At 34.1% G+C, this 15815-nt stretch overlaps 2 protein-coding genes across 4 annotated transcripts; one reads left to right on the forward strand and one right to left on the reverse strand.

Moving 5' to 3' along the window:
• Positions 1 to 5522: 5522 nt before the first annotated feature.
• On the reverse strand, positions 5523 to 7230 carry LOC103829702 (SNF1-related protein kinase regulatory subunit beta-3). 3 transcript variants are annotated; one of them, XM_009105392.3, is made up of 4 exons: positions 6970 to 7230; positions 6697 to 6732; positions 6195 to 6249; positions 5523 to 6111 (listed from the first exon to the last, which is right to left on the reverse strand). In XM_009105392.3, the coding sequence occupies exons 3-4, from the start codon at positions 6222 to 6224 to the stop codon at positions 5794 to 5796; spliced, it is 348 nt and encodes a 115-aa protein (XP_009103640.1). In that variant the 5' UTR covers positions 6225 to 6249; positions 6697 to 6732; positions 6970 to 7230; the 3' UTR covers positions 5523 to 5793. The 3 variants fall into 3 exon arrangements, with proteins under 3 accessions (XP_009103640.1, XP_009103639.1, XP_018508279.1); XM_009105391.3 differs by having other exon boundaries at positions 6781 to 6975; XM_018652763.2 differs by lacking the exon at positions 6697 to 6732 and having other exon boundaries at positions 6970 to 7189.
• Positions 7231 to 11782: 4552 nt separating this feature from the next.
• Positions 11783 to 15413, forward strand: LOC103829703 (ABC transporter G family member 3). Its single transcript, XM_009105393.3, has 11 exons — positions 11783 to 11978; positions 12308 to 12826; positions 12903 to 12982; positions 13051 to 13509; positions 13589 to 13702; positions 13794 to 13922; positions 14033 to 14224; positions 14295 to 14381; positions 14458 to 14730; positions 14827 to 14934; positions 15037 to 15413. Exons 2-11 carry the CDS (start codon positions 12328 to 12330, stop codon positions 15292 to 15294), a joined length of 2199 nt encoding a protein of 732 aa, XP_009103641.1. The 5' UTR covers positions 11783 to 11978; positions 12308 to 12327; the 3' UTR covers positions 15295 to 15413.
• Positions 15414 to 15815: the final 402 nt, after the last annotated feature.

Consider the following 15815-nt stretch of genomic DNA (forward strand, 5'->3'; position numbering starts at 1 on the left):
ATGCAAGTGTTATGAAGAAGAAAACTACCAATATAATCTATCAGAAGGATTTTTAAAAGAATTTGCCTTTTGCAGTTTAACCACATGTTTAACTAAACACTAACATCTACTTCACTTTAAACATAGTTGACATCCACTAAATCATGTTAAACATAGTTGACGTCATCTAAATCGATGTGTAAAATCTGAAAATTTTAAAAGTTTGTGTATTAAATGAGAAGCAAAAATTAGTTCGTGTATTAAATGTGGATCCAAAATAGTTCGTGTATTTTATTAACAAATGAAAATTAGTTCGTGTATTTATTAACAAATAAAAATTAGTTCGTGTATTTTTAAGGAATTTTCTTTTCATAAATTAAGCACATGTTTAATTAAACACTAACGTCGTCTTCACCTCCGTTAAATATAGATAACACCGTCTAAAACTATGTGTAAAACCTGCGAATTTTGAAAGTTTGTGTATTAAATAGGCAACGAAAATTAATTCGTGTATTAAACGGGAAGTCAAAATAGTTTGTGTATTTTATTAGCAAATGAAAATTAGTCTGTGTATTTTTAAGGAATTTTCCCTAAAGAGAAAGCGGATTTGGATCGATTTTTTTTTGGTAACATGTTAAGCTTACTATTTTTTGAAAAACATACAATATTGTTGTTGAACAATTTATTACAAGGAAAAAAACAAAGAAAAAGGAAAAAAAATTAAAGAGACCTAAGGCAGATACAAAGAGCGAATGGAAAGGTAAAGTCACACAAAGAAACTGAACCATCTGGCGGTGGAGGAAGTGACAGGAGACGATCCCTTATTGAGCGATCAACTCTGGAAATTGTCGCAGCTTCGGAAGATGGTGATTGCCTGAAGATGCGGTGCTTCCTCTCTCTCCATAGATTTGGATCGATTTTTATTACACTAAAGAAAAAGGTGTATCTCTATCGAACCAAATCGCATGTAGATAACATAGAAACATACCCACTATTCCACTAATCATATATATTTATCAGAAAAAGCAAACCCATTCACTACGAATATTTCTGACAAAATCAGCTAGTGTAACTTTACCCATAATAGTATTCTTGTTTAATCAATTATATACAAATACAACGCATATATATAGAGCTGCTAATATAGATAAGTAAAAAGTATTGTCTCTAATATTCAGGTGAGTTTCTTTTTTAAAAAATGTTCAGGTGGGTTGAAGTCTGTAAATATTCTTGTTTAATTAGTTATCCATTGGCGTATATGTAGAGCTGATACTTGATAGTATAGATAAATAGAAAGTAATATGGTGTTCAGTATTCAAGTGGTTTGAAGTACTTTGTAAACCCAATGTACTCTCTGATGCTGTCACGAGGATCTGGTCTCTCTCTATATATATTTAGTTTAAGTGCTTGTTTTTTTTTTCTCTTAAATTAATCGTCCATTATCTCTCCGATAAAACGTATTTTGTTTTAGAGTAAAGATAAATAGCATTTGAAAAAAAAAGATAGAATTTGAAAACTTTAGGAAAAAAGGTAACCACAATTATTATTAGACTATAGTATCATGTACTCATCATACCAAAACACATTGCTAGATTTTTTTTTAAAAAAAACACTTGCTAGACAGTGGCGGAACTAAAAATATTCTATATTAGAGTCATAATATATAAATTTGATTTTAAAACTTGATAATATATGATACTAACAAAAATATTTTTTCTAGTGGGGCATATGACAACATAAACATAAATTGGTGGGGTCAAAAAATCACATCTCTCTTATTAAAACATAATCATTCATTTGCATTTTGCATTTTTTTGTAAGATTTTAAATTAAATACACCATTCTACTATAAAGTAATCATGTAAAAAATATTATACTACTATATATTTTCAAACAACACAATAATTGATTTTGTATCCAAACAATATAAAACATTATAACTGACTAAAACATTCAAATAATTTATGAAAACGTTGAAAATAAGTATACCTTATTTCATTTATATTAGGAAATTTTTAATTCTATCACATGTTTGATACCACTTTTCAAATTTACCATTATTAAATGACTATTTTCATAAATACCCTAAATCTGTGATATAATAACACTAAGCTAATTTTTCTAAATATTTATAAAACATTTATAAACTCAACCTGACCCCTTAATACTAATCCCTAAAATTTAATCCTTAAATCATAAACCCAATTTGTTAGTATATTTTTGATTGAGGGTATTTTTGAAAAGTGTTATCTAATTTGTGGCATTTTGGACAATTTCTCTCAAAATGTATTCAAATTTGTATATGTTAGCAACCTCAGTTATTTTTGTATGCACTAATTTACAATCTAATAAAACATTATATAATTTACTTAAGTTACATAATAATTCAATAATTGTCATTACATAAAAATATAAAAAATAATATAAACACTATACATTGAAAATAACTACATTTTTCAATAAATATAATAGCAAAAATAATTATGAATATCTTCAAAATATATATTATCTGAAGATAAATGCTTAACACTAATTATAAACAAAAAAAATTGATTATAATGTGAACCAAATCATTAGCAAGATAAATTACACAAAATTAATGTTAAATGTTATACAACTCTCCTAACATTAAACAACATTCAATAAATTTATAAATTTTATTTAATCAATTTAAAATAAAACCCGCGCTGGTCATGATCTAGTATTTATTAAATCAGTCATTGCCAATACATTTTACATGTTTCATGGCATATAGTTGCTTGAATGCTTGAAGCAATGTTTTCTTTTGTTGTAAACTTTGAAGCAAATGGTTGGTAATAGCTAATCTTTAAAAAAAAGGGATTGATACATGTATTTATTGATGGTGGTGTGCCTCTGATCAAAGATCATTTTCATAGATTTTTCTTTATATAAACACAGGTGATATATATGTGGCTGATATATTTCTATATATTCAATTCAGTTAGCATTATTAGTTTTTATTTTGTAAAATAAATTAACAGTTTGATTGTTTTGTGGTCTGAAAACTAGTTTTTACCCCGAAAAATATACATTTAAAGGAATTTCTATGTTCAAAATGGCGATTAATCAGCTGAGAACTCGTTGCTCGTTAGCTCACCATAGCGAGAATAAAAAAAGGAAGAAGCTTATTCAGAAACAAACAAGAAAATCCTCGACGTATGTCCGAGCTCGTATGAAAGCTAGATTATCGAGTTCTTTTTTTTTACGAACCTGGTATTCGGATGCCTTTAAAGGAGACCTGACTAGCGCCTAATGACCGTCCATCGGAACTAAGCCGGGGAGCCCGCCGAAGGCATCCAGAGAGATTTTTTCATTCCATTTTAATCGACGGTGCCCGAGACTCGAACCCAGGTGGCGGAACTCACAGCCGGGCCGTGAGTACTTTTCGTGTGTATTCTTCGTGTTTTGTGTGTGTTCATCGTGTTTCGTTTGCATGTGTTTGTGGTGTGCTCGAGTTTTTGATTTAAGAACTTTAATTTTCTGTAGACATTAACAGTCGTAACCTAAAAAAATTAGGGAAGAAGATGATGTTAGTTTTTATTTTTTAAACACTATTAAGATTACATTGATCAAAGATAGAAACCATACAGCTCCACGGATACAAGTATCCCGGAGAAAGGAGCTGGCGAACTTAACAAAAGTTCCCAGAAGCATAAGCCCAATTAAGGGAGACATGATGAAAAGAAAAAAACATTTAACAAGATAATAATATAAACAACATTCTTTCATCTAGTTGAGCAAAAGACAAAACAGTAGATTCATAAATACGATGAGCAAAAATTGCATGCAGTCTTCGGATCCTTTGAGAAGAACAAACCGATGATGATAACTTGATCAAACCACCGTGAAGAGATACCTCCTATTGTGAATAGCCCAAACAATTGAGAACCCAAGCAACAAGAACCAGCATAACATGAAGACGAACCATTTCTAAGTCTTCAAACCGGAACGGCGTTGTCACGAAGGACTTGAAACCGCTAAATTGAAGCTTGACGAAAGTGAAGATCTCGATCAGATCAATTGGTAATGACAAGGAGCGAATCCAATCAACCCCGGATTCCACCGCATGCAAGGAACAATAAGGTAGAAGATCGAACCGGAGAAGACAACAAAGACATCGTGAATCCAAACATGCAAATTCACACAGCCATACAAAAGATTCCAAGAAGATCAGATCTGCACAAGTAGGACAAAATCCCAACCAAACAACTAGATGAGAAAAGTGTTGTAACCAGAAAGATCTACAAACATCCCTCAAACACTCCGATCATGATCGGATCATCCGACCGTTGAGTAGAAGGAGAGATAATCTGTAGATCTTTCAAAACCATGATCGAGATCAACAAAGGCTATGCCCGACTCCGACTCTATGAGAGCAGCCGGAGTCGGTAATCGGAAATATGTAGAGAGAGGTCAGAGCAAATGCTTTAGAGAGATGATAACCAAGATGATGTTATTTACAATTATGTTATTCATGAATAAAAAACAAAAGCTACTTGTGTAGAATTGAACCGTGGAATAATGAATTAATTACCTTGTTTAATTTCCAATATACCAAATCATTATCCCATACATTTATTTATATTCTAAACATTTATCAGTCTTTTAAAAAGGATTTTTAGAACTAATCTTTGATTAATCAACGTTTTTTTCTTAATTCGCTAAGCATAAACTGACCGTCCAACTCACGCTTAGCGCATTCTCAGCATGATTTTGTCCAGTGGATATGCCCATGGTATGACATTTATCGTGGAACACTAGATTAAGAAAAGTGTTTGTCGACAATAATATTAGAAAGTATCTATAGGGGAGATTCGCATGAGGCCCAGACCACCTGAAAGAGACCCCAAGTCCGTACAGTCTGACGTAAATAGGTGTAGATCTTGTGAACAAGTTGATGTCAAGATGGTGCTGATGACGTGTTCAATCGAACACTTCTGATTTTTTAGCCAACTTTACCTAAACATTTCAAACAAACTTTCAACCCTTCAAACTTTAGGAAAAATTGTCAGAAAAGAAACATAAATATAGCTACTAAAAAAGATTTTTTTTTATCAAAAAGTAATAAAAGATTATTCAAGTAAATTAATTGGTCAAATTGGGCTACCCACAAAATTCCCCCAAAATTTTGACTAAAGAAAGAAAACTAGATGGGAGGAAAACAGGCTGATGATGTGGCTCCCATGAGGTGGGGGTGGAGCGATATACCCACGTGACACCTCGTGGTGGTTTCAATAAAAGTGCACCAAAGGGACACTCCTTGCCACGTGACAAGTGGGATCAAAGGACAGAGCCCTGGACCAACCCTAAACCCCATCTTCTGTATGGTCTGTTTAACTTTTTCTTCTATTTAATAATAATGTAATATCAGTTTCATCTCCCACTATTATATAGTACTTTACAAATCCAAATTCGATAATTTTGTTGCTTCGGACAGTTATCCAATGATCCCAAAGACTTTCCAATTTGCCTGAGTCCAGTTTCTAAGTCACAAGTTATTGGACAAAGAAGTATGTGAATGATTAATGGAACTTTTAATTTTAAACATGATTAAATGCATATCTTCAAGAGAGATGTATGTGGGTTCGGTTAAACAACCAAACCTAAAGCGAGTTATTACAAACAATGCAGGTAAATTTTATATAAACGTCTACACAGATGATTTCAATCGAATTCCCTAAACTGATAGGAAGAAATTTAAGTCCGGACCAGCTGGTTTATGTATATACCGAACTGAATCCATAAAGAAGCAAGATTCCAACACTATATTAAGAAGATTCATCATCATCATCATCAAACATTGGCGTTTCCTCTTCTTTGGACCGGCTTGTATATCACCACAGTGACATACTTAGACCTGAACCGATGCGAGAAGCCAAGCGCTACAACGGATCTTGGGGGGTCTCGATTTTCGATATAGAGATGGTTCAGGACGACACTCTGTGGTGCACAAGGCAACTCCGTGCTACCTGTATGGCCTAACAGAGAGTGTTGAAGATGTGGCGGTACAGCTGGTGGGTCTCTTGTCTCGTCTTCGGTTGCGGCATATACATTGTTGTAACTTGAAACCGGCGATACAGGTACTTCAAATCCGTCAACCGTGGTGTCCTCCTAAAGTTCGAGAAGAAGATCAAAGGAACAATACTTAAGCTGAGGGAGACTATAAATATAACTAAATTTAGGAACTGGCTTACGTGATCATCATCAGGATGAGGGTTGTTCATGTTCAAAAAGATTACCACCTAGTGCCTGAAACAAATACAACCATAAAGAAGGTTAGTATAAGAATACATTGTAGGTATCATTTCTACAAGTGCAGCAGAGATGATGCAAACTCTTATCTGTGTGCAACGTAAGACTTGGTCTAATTGGTTGGTAAAATCTAGTCAGAGGGTTCCTAAACCAACAGACAAACCTAAGGATACAAAGACGCAATAGCCTTTCAAGAAAGTTGGAGCAGAGAATGTACATCCTCCTTTCTTCCAAGTTAGCAATTACAAGATTAATACAAGTTACTCATCAAGTGAAGATGTAGAAACTTAATACATCAAATGCTAAATGAGCACCCAAGATTTAAGGCCTAAGTCCTAAATACAAACAATGAAAAGTCCCCCGAAATCAAAAACCAAACAATAGAAATAAACTGAACCAGTCTGATGAACACACAGACACAAATTATCCGGAAAAAGAAGTCACCTTTACCGAAAATCTTCACAAATCCTTGAAACCCACCTGCGAAAAATCAAATGATAAATACAAAGAAACAAAGAGAACATCAACCTCACAGAAAACCCTAGAAATCAAGTTGGAATTTTTTGTCTGAGCTGAACAGCCAGCCGCAAAAGATGGAACCTTGTAATAATGGGTATTCGATATTAACGGAGATTTCGTAATCAGACAGAGAAAATTTGGAGAACGACGGAGTTAAGGATGCAGCAAAGAGAGAAGAAAGTTAAGGAGGGGTTTTACTCTGTGTTATATTTATTGCTGGAATGCTTTTGATTAATAGAGGTTGAAGGAGATTGGTTTCGTCCTCAGATCTTCGGAACGGTCGTGATGACGAGAACAGAGACTGCGACAAGCATCAGCTTCTCTTTGTGTTGTGTGCTTATAATTGGCTCAAGTGTTGCTTTACTCTGCAAACTTGTTCTTTCCAATGAATACATTTTTTTCCCTTCTTCCAACCAAACCACCATTTTACTTCTTACTTTTTGTTTTGTCGTCAACCTCATTTAAATTATTGAGGCCCACCATACCAGGCAAATGCCTTGTTCTAAAACGCGTCCGCGTAGCCGCAAACGCGCCCGCGTAAACGCTACTCGCAAGCCTAGCGTTTCGATTAAGGCCAAATCGATAAAAAAAATCGCCGGTTTAATAATCGGCCGCTTAATCACATTAGGCGCCATTAACCCGATTAATAACCGATTTATTTAACTTTAAAAAGTTAGGCCCAACAAAAAGTGAGCCCAAATTAAATTGTTGCTGAGTGACTTCAACAAAGGGGGAGATCATGATTATATATAGTGTCGGTACACGTTCATTGCTTTCCCGATGTATCGATGTGGGATGTTTTTGAGATACACTTGTGTCTTTCATTTAATATTTTAGTGGACTTTTTGTTGGGCTTTCGAAGTCTTTATATTTTACTATGTTTCAAATTTAACAACTTTGTGAATTATTGTTGGGCTTTTCGATATGCTATATATTTATGTAGCAATTTGTTTTTCTTTTGTTTAAAAACTTTGCCACTAAAACTTTTTATTAGAAATCTAAGTTTTTTATATCTTGTATTACTATATTTAAATTGTGATAGATATAATTATATGTTTGTGATCTAATTTGGTATGTATTTACAAATGTATAATTTTAGTACCATATATATTTTATACATAAACATGTATTATATACATAAATACATAGTATTATACATATAAATAAGGTATTATACATATAAAAGTACAAAAAATTCCGCCCCGCGTACTCCCCGAGTTTTTCCCGATTTTTTAATAAATCGCTAGGCCCGGATGTGCCGCACGCGTAGCGCCTAGCGAGTTTCCGAACAAGGGGCAAATGCATAAACATGAAATACAAAAGCCCAATTGAAACCCAAATACATTTCCAAACACGCTGGAAGACTCTTGAAAATTATCACGATATTTCATTTTTTTTTTTTTGGTAAAATTTATCACGATATTTCATGATAAGTATTATACATGCTATCGTGATAATTTTTTTATTATACTAAACGATAAAAGTGTGTTAATTACCCATGAAATTCTCCTTTGCTTGCAAAAATCTAAAGCAAAAAGTATTATTTAATCGTTATAAAAACCGACATGAACAAGGTTTACGGCGGAATCGAGTGAGAGATTTCTCAAATGTGTTTTGTGTTGATTTGGCTTCCATTATATTTGGATTCAATACTGTGGAATGTGTCAATTATGTGTATTACTCGTTCCTGATTAACGGTGAATCTATGAAATCGGTTAACTTTAGAGAGAGCTTTGTCAAAGAAACTTTTTATTCCTATATTTATTTATCTTATATTTTGAAGCTCTATAGAATTTGTGTTTCTCTGTCCAAAATAAAAAAAATACTCTCAGGTTTCAAGGTTGCGCGTTGTGCTCTTTTCGTTGACGACACAATGTTCTTCTATAAAAGTAACCCCAAAAATGTTCGATATAGGCAAGGTTTATGATGGAATCTAGTGGAGATTTCTCAAATGTGTTATGCGGCAGTTTGGATTCAATAGATTGGCGAATGTGTCAAATATGTGTCTTATTTGTTCATGATTAATGGTGACTCCATGAAATCGGTTAACCTTCGAGCAAGGTCGCCTTAATACTATGATAGGTTCTAATGAAAAAAAAAATTCAGACCCTGTAACTATTAATATTTTTTAAAATTAAAAAGGAAATTTAATTTAATTTCTGTTTAAACTTTGTAAGAGGTTATATTATTTTACATTATTTTTATTACACTTTGTTTATTTGTATGTAATATTATATATGTGATTTAAATATAAAATATTCAAAAACAATTTGGTATGGGCTTTGGGGCAGTGGCATTGACCCCTCCATATACTCGGCCGACTTTGCCTTCTAGAGAACTTTGTCAAGGAAACCCCTTACCCTATATTTATTCATCCTATATTTTGAAGTACTATACGATTTGTGCCAATTTACCCAAAATAAAAAAGACTCTCTCAGGTTTAAAAGTTGCGTGTGGTGCTCCAGTCATCAACTACCTTCTTTTTCTCGATGAGACGAAGTCTAACCATGCGATTTTCTTTAACATTCTAAAAAGATAAGAATGGACAATGCATAAATCTTCTCAAGTGTGCTATTACCATTTCATCGAAAACTACCATTACCATCAAGAGAGGAAAAGAGGATATAAAAATCGTCAATGAATTTTTTCAAAAAAAAAAAAAAAAAAATCGTCAATGAAAGTGGAATAGGAAGTGTCTTGGTCTTCTAAAACATTTCAATCCAAAAACGAGATATGTTTCATCTATTTCAGTATCATTATAATTATTGTGTAAGAAAAAATGGTCTAACACATATAAAAATTAGGATGAAAAGTGTTTCTATTAAATAAAAATTATAACATGAATGAATGATAATAATTAAAATAATATAATGTCAGAGAACATGTTCAATATAAAAAAGAAACTAAAATAGGACAAAATATAAACAAACATCAAATTATAAACTAAACAAATATAATCTTCATGCTTGAAGGTGAAGAAACCACTAGTTTAATATATTCAGAACAATAAAAGAGTGATAATTGAGTTTTCTCAAAATATTGGTAAAGTATGAGACTGTCATCTCTTCACTCTTCAATTTTTAATTATTTTTATTTTTTTAAATTAAGTTGAGATATTTGCCAATGCATTTTGCTTCATTAGATAACAAAACCCATGTTTTCAAACCTTATATGTTAATAAATGCAACTTTATTACATATTTTTCAAAGTAAACTAAACAATAACTAAATAACATTTGTAAGTCAAAGTTTTAAAGACGTTCTAATAATATCTCCAATGAGTATGTTATCCGTATCTACCTTTTTGTTATTTTCAAATTTATTAATTGTGAAAACTCACTTCTATCACTCTTATACAAACTATATATATATATATATATATATATATATATATAATATTTGTACTAATTTTAATATTTCTGGATAAACATATTTTCATTTTAATTTATCTTAATAAATTTACTTAAAAATAATATTTTAAAATTTAATATTAAGTGTTAGTTTTGAGATTATAAATTTATTTATATCACAATCCAAAATTGGTATTATTAAATAAAATATATTTTTATTTCAAATATTAAAAGATTAAAATTTTACCATAATTTTTACTTTAAAACAGAGAAAAAAATCTTTATAGAACATTTACAGTTTTTAAATGCTTCACTAAATAATACTGTACTTTATTAGCAGAAGTTAATTAGATAATAAAAGTCTTTATACCATTTCTAAAATCTAAAACCAATTAAAACCTTATTGTATGCTTTTCATCCCAATAATTTATGTCTTGCTTTAGTTACTTGCTTTTGACATATTTAAACGATGTGCTTCATTAAGAGATAAACAAAGCATTGCTGTTTCTTTCTTGCAATTATTATCTCGAGTCTTTTCATTTAACAAAAGGAAGAAAAATGTGATGCTGATTCCAAATTCAAAATTTTCATTTCAGCAGCGTTTTAATGCAACATCAACAACAAAGTACTAGGCCAAACCTTGGATCAAGTATCTAAAATTTAAAGGTTGAAATTAGTATTATTTCTTCTTATAAACTTTATTTTGTAAACAACAGTGCATAGAAACGAGTTTTAATCCAAAATAATAATATACATGTAAAAAAAAATACATGAATCAACACATAGTACTAGTCCAAACCTTGGATCAAGTATCTAAAGCTTTTTTACCAAAAAAAAAAAAGTATCTAAAGCTTAATGTTGAAGTCAGTATAATTTCTTTCTATATAATATACAGAAACTTTAATTTTTGTAAACAACACTTACAGTTACATCGATACGAGTTGAATCCAAAAAAATAAAACACATGTAAAACCAAAAATATTCACTCTTTTCTTAAAACTAGGCCTGGGCATTTTATCCGAACCCGAAGACCCGACCCGAAACCGATCCGAAAAAACCCGGTTCGGGTAGGAACTGACCCGATCAAATTACCCTATCGGGTCTTGTTGTAGAGGACCCGCGGATCTTGGACCCGACCCGAACCCGAAACCCGATGGGTACCCGAATTAATAATGTAAATTAAATAAAATGCATCAAGGGAGCATCGAAAACGGGTTATTTGTCTAGAGAATATGAGGGTCAACCACTAGGAGACAACGAATTGTTGTTGTATTTCGCATAGTTTAGTATATATACACATTTTAATATAATAAAATCACAAATTTTGAATAAAATTTTGAATATTTTCGGATATATAAATATTTTCAGATATTTTTTTGTATTTTTAGGTCTTTTTTAGATCGAACCCGAACCGAACCCGACCCGAAACCGAACCGAATCCGAACCGATAAATTCTAATTACCCGAATGGGTCTAACTATCTAAGACCCGACCCGACCCGGACCCGGCACGACCCGAACCGACCCGGAACCGAAAATTTGAAATTACCCTATCGGGTCCTAAACTCTTAGACCCGAAAGACCCGGACCCGAAAGGACCCGACCCGAATCCGACCCGACGACCCGAATGCCCAGGCCTACTTAAAACTGGCGAAAAAAGGTTTTTTTTTTCTTCAAAAATTTAATAATCTAAATACTTCGTTCGGACAAAAGGTTTTCCCCATCCATACCCTTGTATTTTCCATATTTGCAGAACCCAGAGAGTTGAGAGCTCACACACTCTCTTGCTCTCTCTTCCCAAGAAGAGATTCTCCGCGTCTCTCTCTCTCTCTCGGGTGGATCTACTTCGTTCAGATCCAGGTTTGTCTTCTCCTCTTCCCTTACTCTCACCATAACTTGTGTGTTTCTCCAAAAGGGTTTCTGCTTCTGCTAAGTAACAAAAAGCTATGAAATTGATAAAAAAAGGTTTTCTTTTGTGAATCATCGTGCTGTACTCTCTTCTGGGGTTTTTACTAAATTAGGAATCACTTCCATTAACTGTAATCTAGTGAGCTTATGGTAAAAGCCAGACCAAGAAGTTGTAGACTTTAATTAAATGTTGGTTTCTCATTTTATTCCTTCATTCTAATTCAAGTAATCACTTTACTTATTGGTCTTTTTTTTGTCTTAAAACACTTCACTAATTGTAGGTTCCAAGGAAAGTTCAAAGATGGAGGAGATACAGTCTCAGTCAGATCTCTACCGTTCATCTTCTTCTTGTGCAAGCAGTCCCACAAGCAGAGTCCCATCAAGCCACTTCTTCTACGTAAGAAAGCCTGGTTCTCTCAGACAGCCTATCTCCTTTGAAGACTCTCCTGAATGGGATGATCCCGATGCAAGAATGGAGTATGAAGCTGGTGGTGTTGGTGGTGGCGGTGGAGATTCTATTAACGACGCCACAGCAACTCCCATCTCGCCTTCTTTATCCAAAATCAACAGTGGCTCAATGGCTTCTCCTCATGTCCCTGAAGGAGGAGGAGGAAATGCTGTTAGGAAAATCGCAGGCGCTTCCATTGCTTGGAGAGATTTGACTGTGACCATGACAGGGAAGAGAAAGTATTCTGATAAAGTGGTGAAGAGTTCGAACGGCTACGCGTTTCCCGGGACTATGACTGTCATCATGGGTCCTGCCAAGTCAGGGAAGTCCACTCTCTTGAGGGCACTTGCTGGTAATAATGCCATAACACTATTATTAATCAACAATTCTTGATTCTTGTTTTCATTCTTGATCTCATCTTTTTGTAGGAAGATTGCCTCCTTCAGCTAAAATGTATGGTGAAGTGTTTGTGAATGGTTCAAAGTCACATATGCCTTACGGATCTTACGTGAGTTAGTCACTATTGTTTTATACTTTTTCTTGATCTTTTCTTTAAGTTTGTTAAATCTTTTGCAGGGATACGTTGAGAGGGAGACGGAACTGATTGGATCGCTTACGGTTCGTGAGTTTCTTTACTACTCAGCGCTGCTTCAGCTTCCAGGCTTCCTCTTTCAGAAAAGAGGCGTGGTGGAAGATGCTATCCAGGCGATGTCTCTGAGTGACTACGCGAACAAGTTGATCGGTGGACACTGTTACATGAAGGGACTCCGAAGCGGGGAAAGGAGACGCGTCTCTATAGCTCGTGAGCTTGTGATGCGGCCTCATATCTTATTCATCGACGAGCCTCTTTATCATCTTGATAGTGTCTCGGCGCTGCTTATGATGGTGACGCTGAAGAAGCTTGCGAGTATGGGGTGTACGCTTGTGTTCACGATTTATCAGAGCAGCACCGAAGTGTTTGGTTTGTTTGATAGAATCTGTCTTTTGTCAAATGGGAACACGCTCTTCTTTGGGGAGACACTTGCTTGCTTACAGGTAAAATAAATATATTCTCATGCCAAGGCCAAAAGATCACTCTCTGAAGTATTGTTGTGTGTATCCTCCTAACTTGTAGCACTTCTCGAATGCTGGATTCCCATGCCCGATAATGCAAAGTCCATCAGATCATTTCTTGAGGGCTATCAACACTGATTTCGATAGGATTATTGCAATGTGCAAAAACTGGCAGGTACACATATTAATTACATTAATTACATAGCTAGCTAGGCTTGTGTTTTCTTTCTTGTAACATTAGTTTTTCTGATGATATGAACAAACAGGACGATAACGGCGACTTTTCAGCGGTGAATATGGATACTGCTGTTGCTATTCGCACTCTTGAGGCGACTTATAGATCATCTGAAGATGCTGCTTCGGTTGAGACTATGATCTTCAAACTTACCGAAAGGGTATCATCAGTTTGGTCCATTTAATAATTTTTGTTTTGAACTTTTAGGCATGTAAATAAATATACATCTATGTTTAGTATATCTGAGTTTCCTTTTGTTTTTTTTGCTAGGAGGGCACACAGCTTAAATCTAAGGGAAAGGCTGGTGCTGCGACACGTGTTGCAGTGCTGACTTGGAGATCGCTTTTGGTTATGTCTAGGGAATGGAAATACTATTGGCTCCGACTTATCCTCTACATGATTCTTACACTTTGTATTGGCACATTGTATTCTGGCTTGGGACACTCGTTGTCTTCTGTTGCAGTAAGTCATTCTATACTCTCACTCTTCTCACCCAAGACATGCAATTTTTATCTTTTTTTTCTTCTTGCAGACAAGAGTTTCTGCAGTGTTTGTTTTTGTCTCCTTTGCCTCACTTTTGGGGATTGCTGGAATACCTTCCCTTTTGAAAGAAATCAAGGTATAACCATTTCTTCTACAATCTTTGATCACTTTGAGCTCTGAAGTTTTACTTTTTTTTTTTTTTTTTTTAATAGATTTATGGAAGTGAAGCATCAAACCAGCATTCAGGTGCTTTTGTCTTCCTATTAGGGCAGTTTCTGGGAAGCATACCGTTCTTGTTCCTCATGTCCATCTCCTCAAGTCTTGTCTTCTACTTCATGGTCGGACTGAGAGACGATTTCAGCTTGTTGATGTACTTTGTGCTCAACTTCTTCATGTGCCTATTGGTGAATGAAGGTTTGATGCTCTTCATTGCTTGCCTTTGGCGAGATGTTTACTGGAGCACTCTGACACTCATCTCTACACACGTGAGTTTTTTTTGTCTTTCAAATTAATGAATTAGTCTCAAGTTAATATTTCTTGCATTGGGATTAATCTTTCATACTTGTTGTGCGTCATTGCAGGTGATCATGATGCTCGCTGCAGGCCACTTTAGAATCCGTAACGCTTTGCCAAAACCAGTCTGGACTTACCCGTTAGCTTACATCTCATTCCACACTTACTCCATTGAGGTTTACACATTCAAAACACTTACAAAAAAAAAAAACAATCTTTGCTTCTTTCAGGGAAAAACTCTTTAGACATTATTATTGGTTATTTTGAATGTGTTGCAGGGTCTTTTGGAGAACGAGTACCTAGGGGAAGTGTTTGCGGTTGGAGAAGTGAGGAGTATATCGGGTTACGAAGCAATTCGAGGAGATTACCAGATATCTCCAGACACAAGCTCCAAATGGAGGAACATGCTTGTCTTGTTGGCTATGGCTTTTGGCTACCGTCTTATTGTTTATGTTTTACTACGTTTTGGCCTAAACAAGAACGTGTCTGCTCGTTTACTGCTTTGTCATAGAAAGAATAATAGTTCTTCTAGGTAGAGATGATTGATGATTTTTACATTTTAGTCTTTTTGTAATGTTTGTTAGTTTTTATATTTTGGCTAAAACTTTGGTGGAATGTTTGGTAGTTGAAAATGAAAACATTCAACTTCTTGGTTTGAGAAAGTGTTGGAGGCCTCTGGAGGAGCAGATGTACAACCATCGTCTCTAGTGTCTGAGTTCCATGAGCGAAGCGGTCTAATAGATGCCCCCTATGTTATGTGTGTCAGTAAGTCCATATATTCTTATCCCCAGCATCCATCCGAATCCAAGCCTTGTAGATCCAAATAATACTAAGATAGAAATTTATCCTGGAGCAAACTAAAATATATTTCCACAAAATATTATATCATATATAAAATCCGCACATGATTCTTGGAATGTTACAGTTGTGTAAACACATAATATGTACAACCAGAAATTTTTTTTTTTAAGATCAGTGATATATCTAGGAGAATGCAAATAATTTATACAAAAAGAGAAAATTTATTTTATTAAGAACATTTAAATGATTTTACAAA

Source organism: Brassica rapa, chromosome A07 (assembly GCF_000309985.2).
Source record: "Brassica rapa cultivar Chiifu-401-42 chromosome A07, CAAS_Brap_v3.01, whole genome shotgun sequence".
Lineage (NCBI taxonomy): Eukaryota > Viridiplantae > Streptophyta > Magnoliopsida > Brassicales > Brassicaceae > Brassica > Brassica rapa.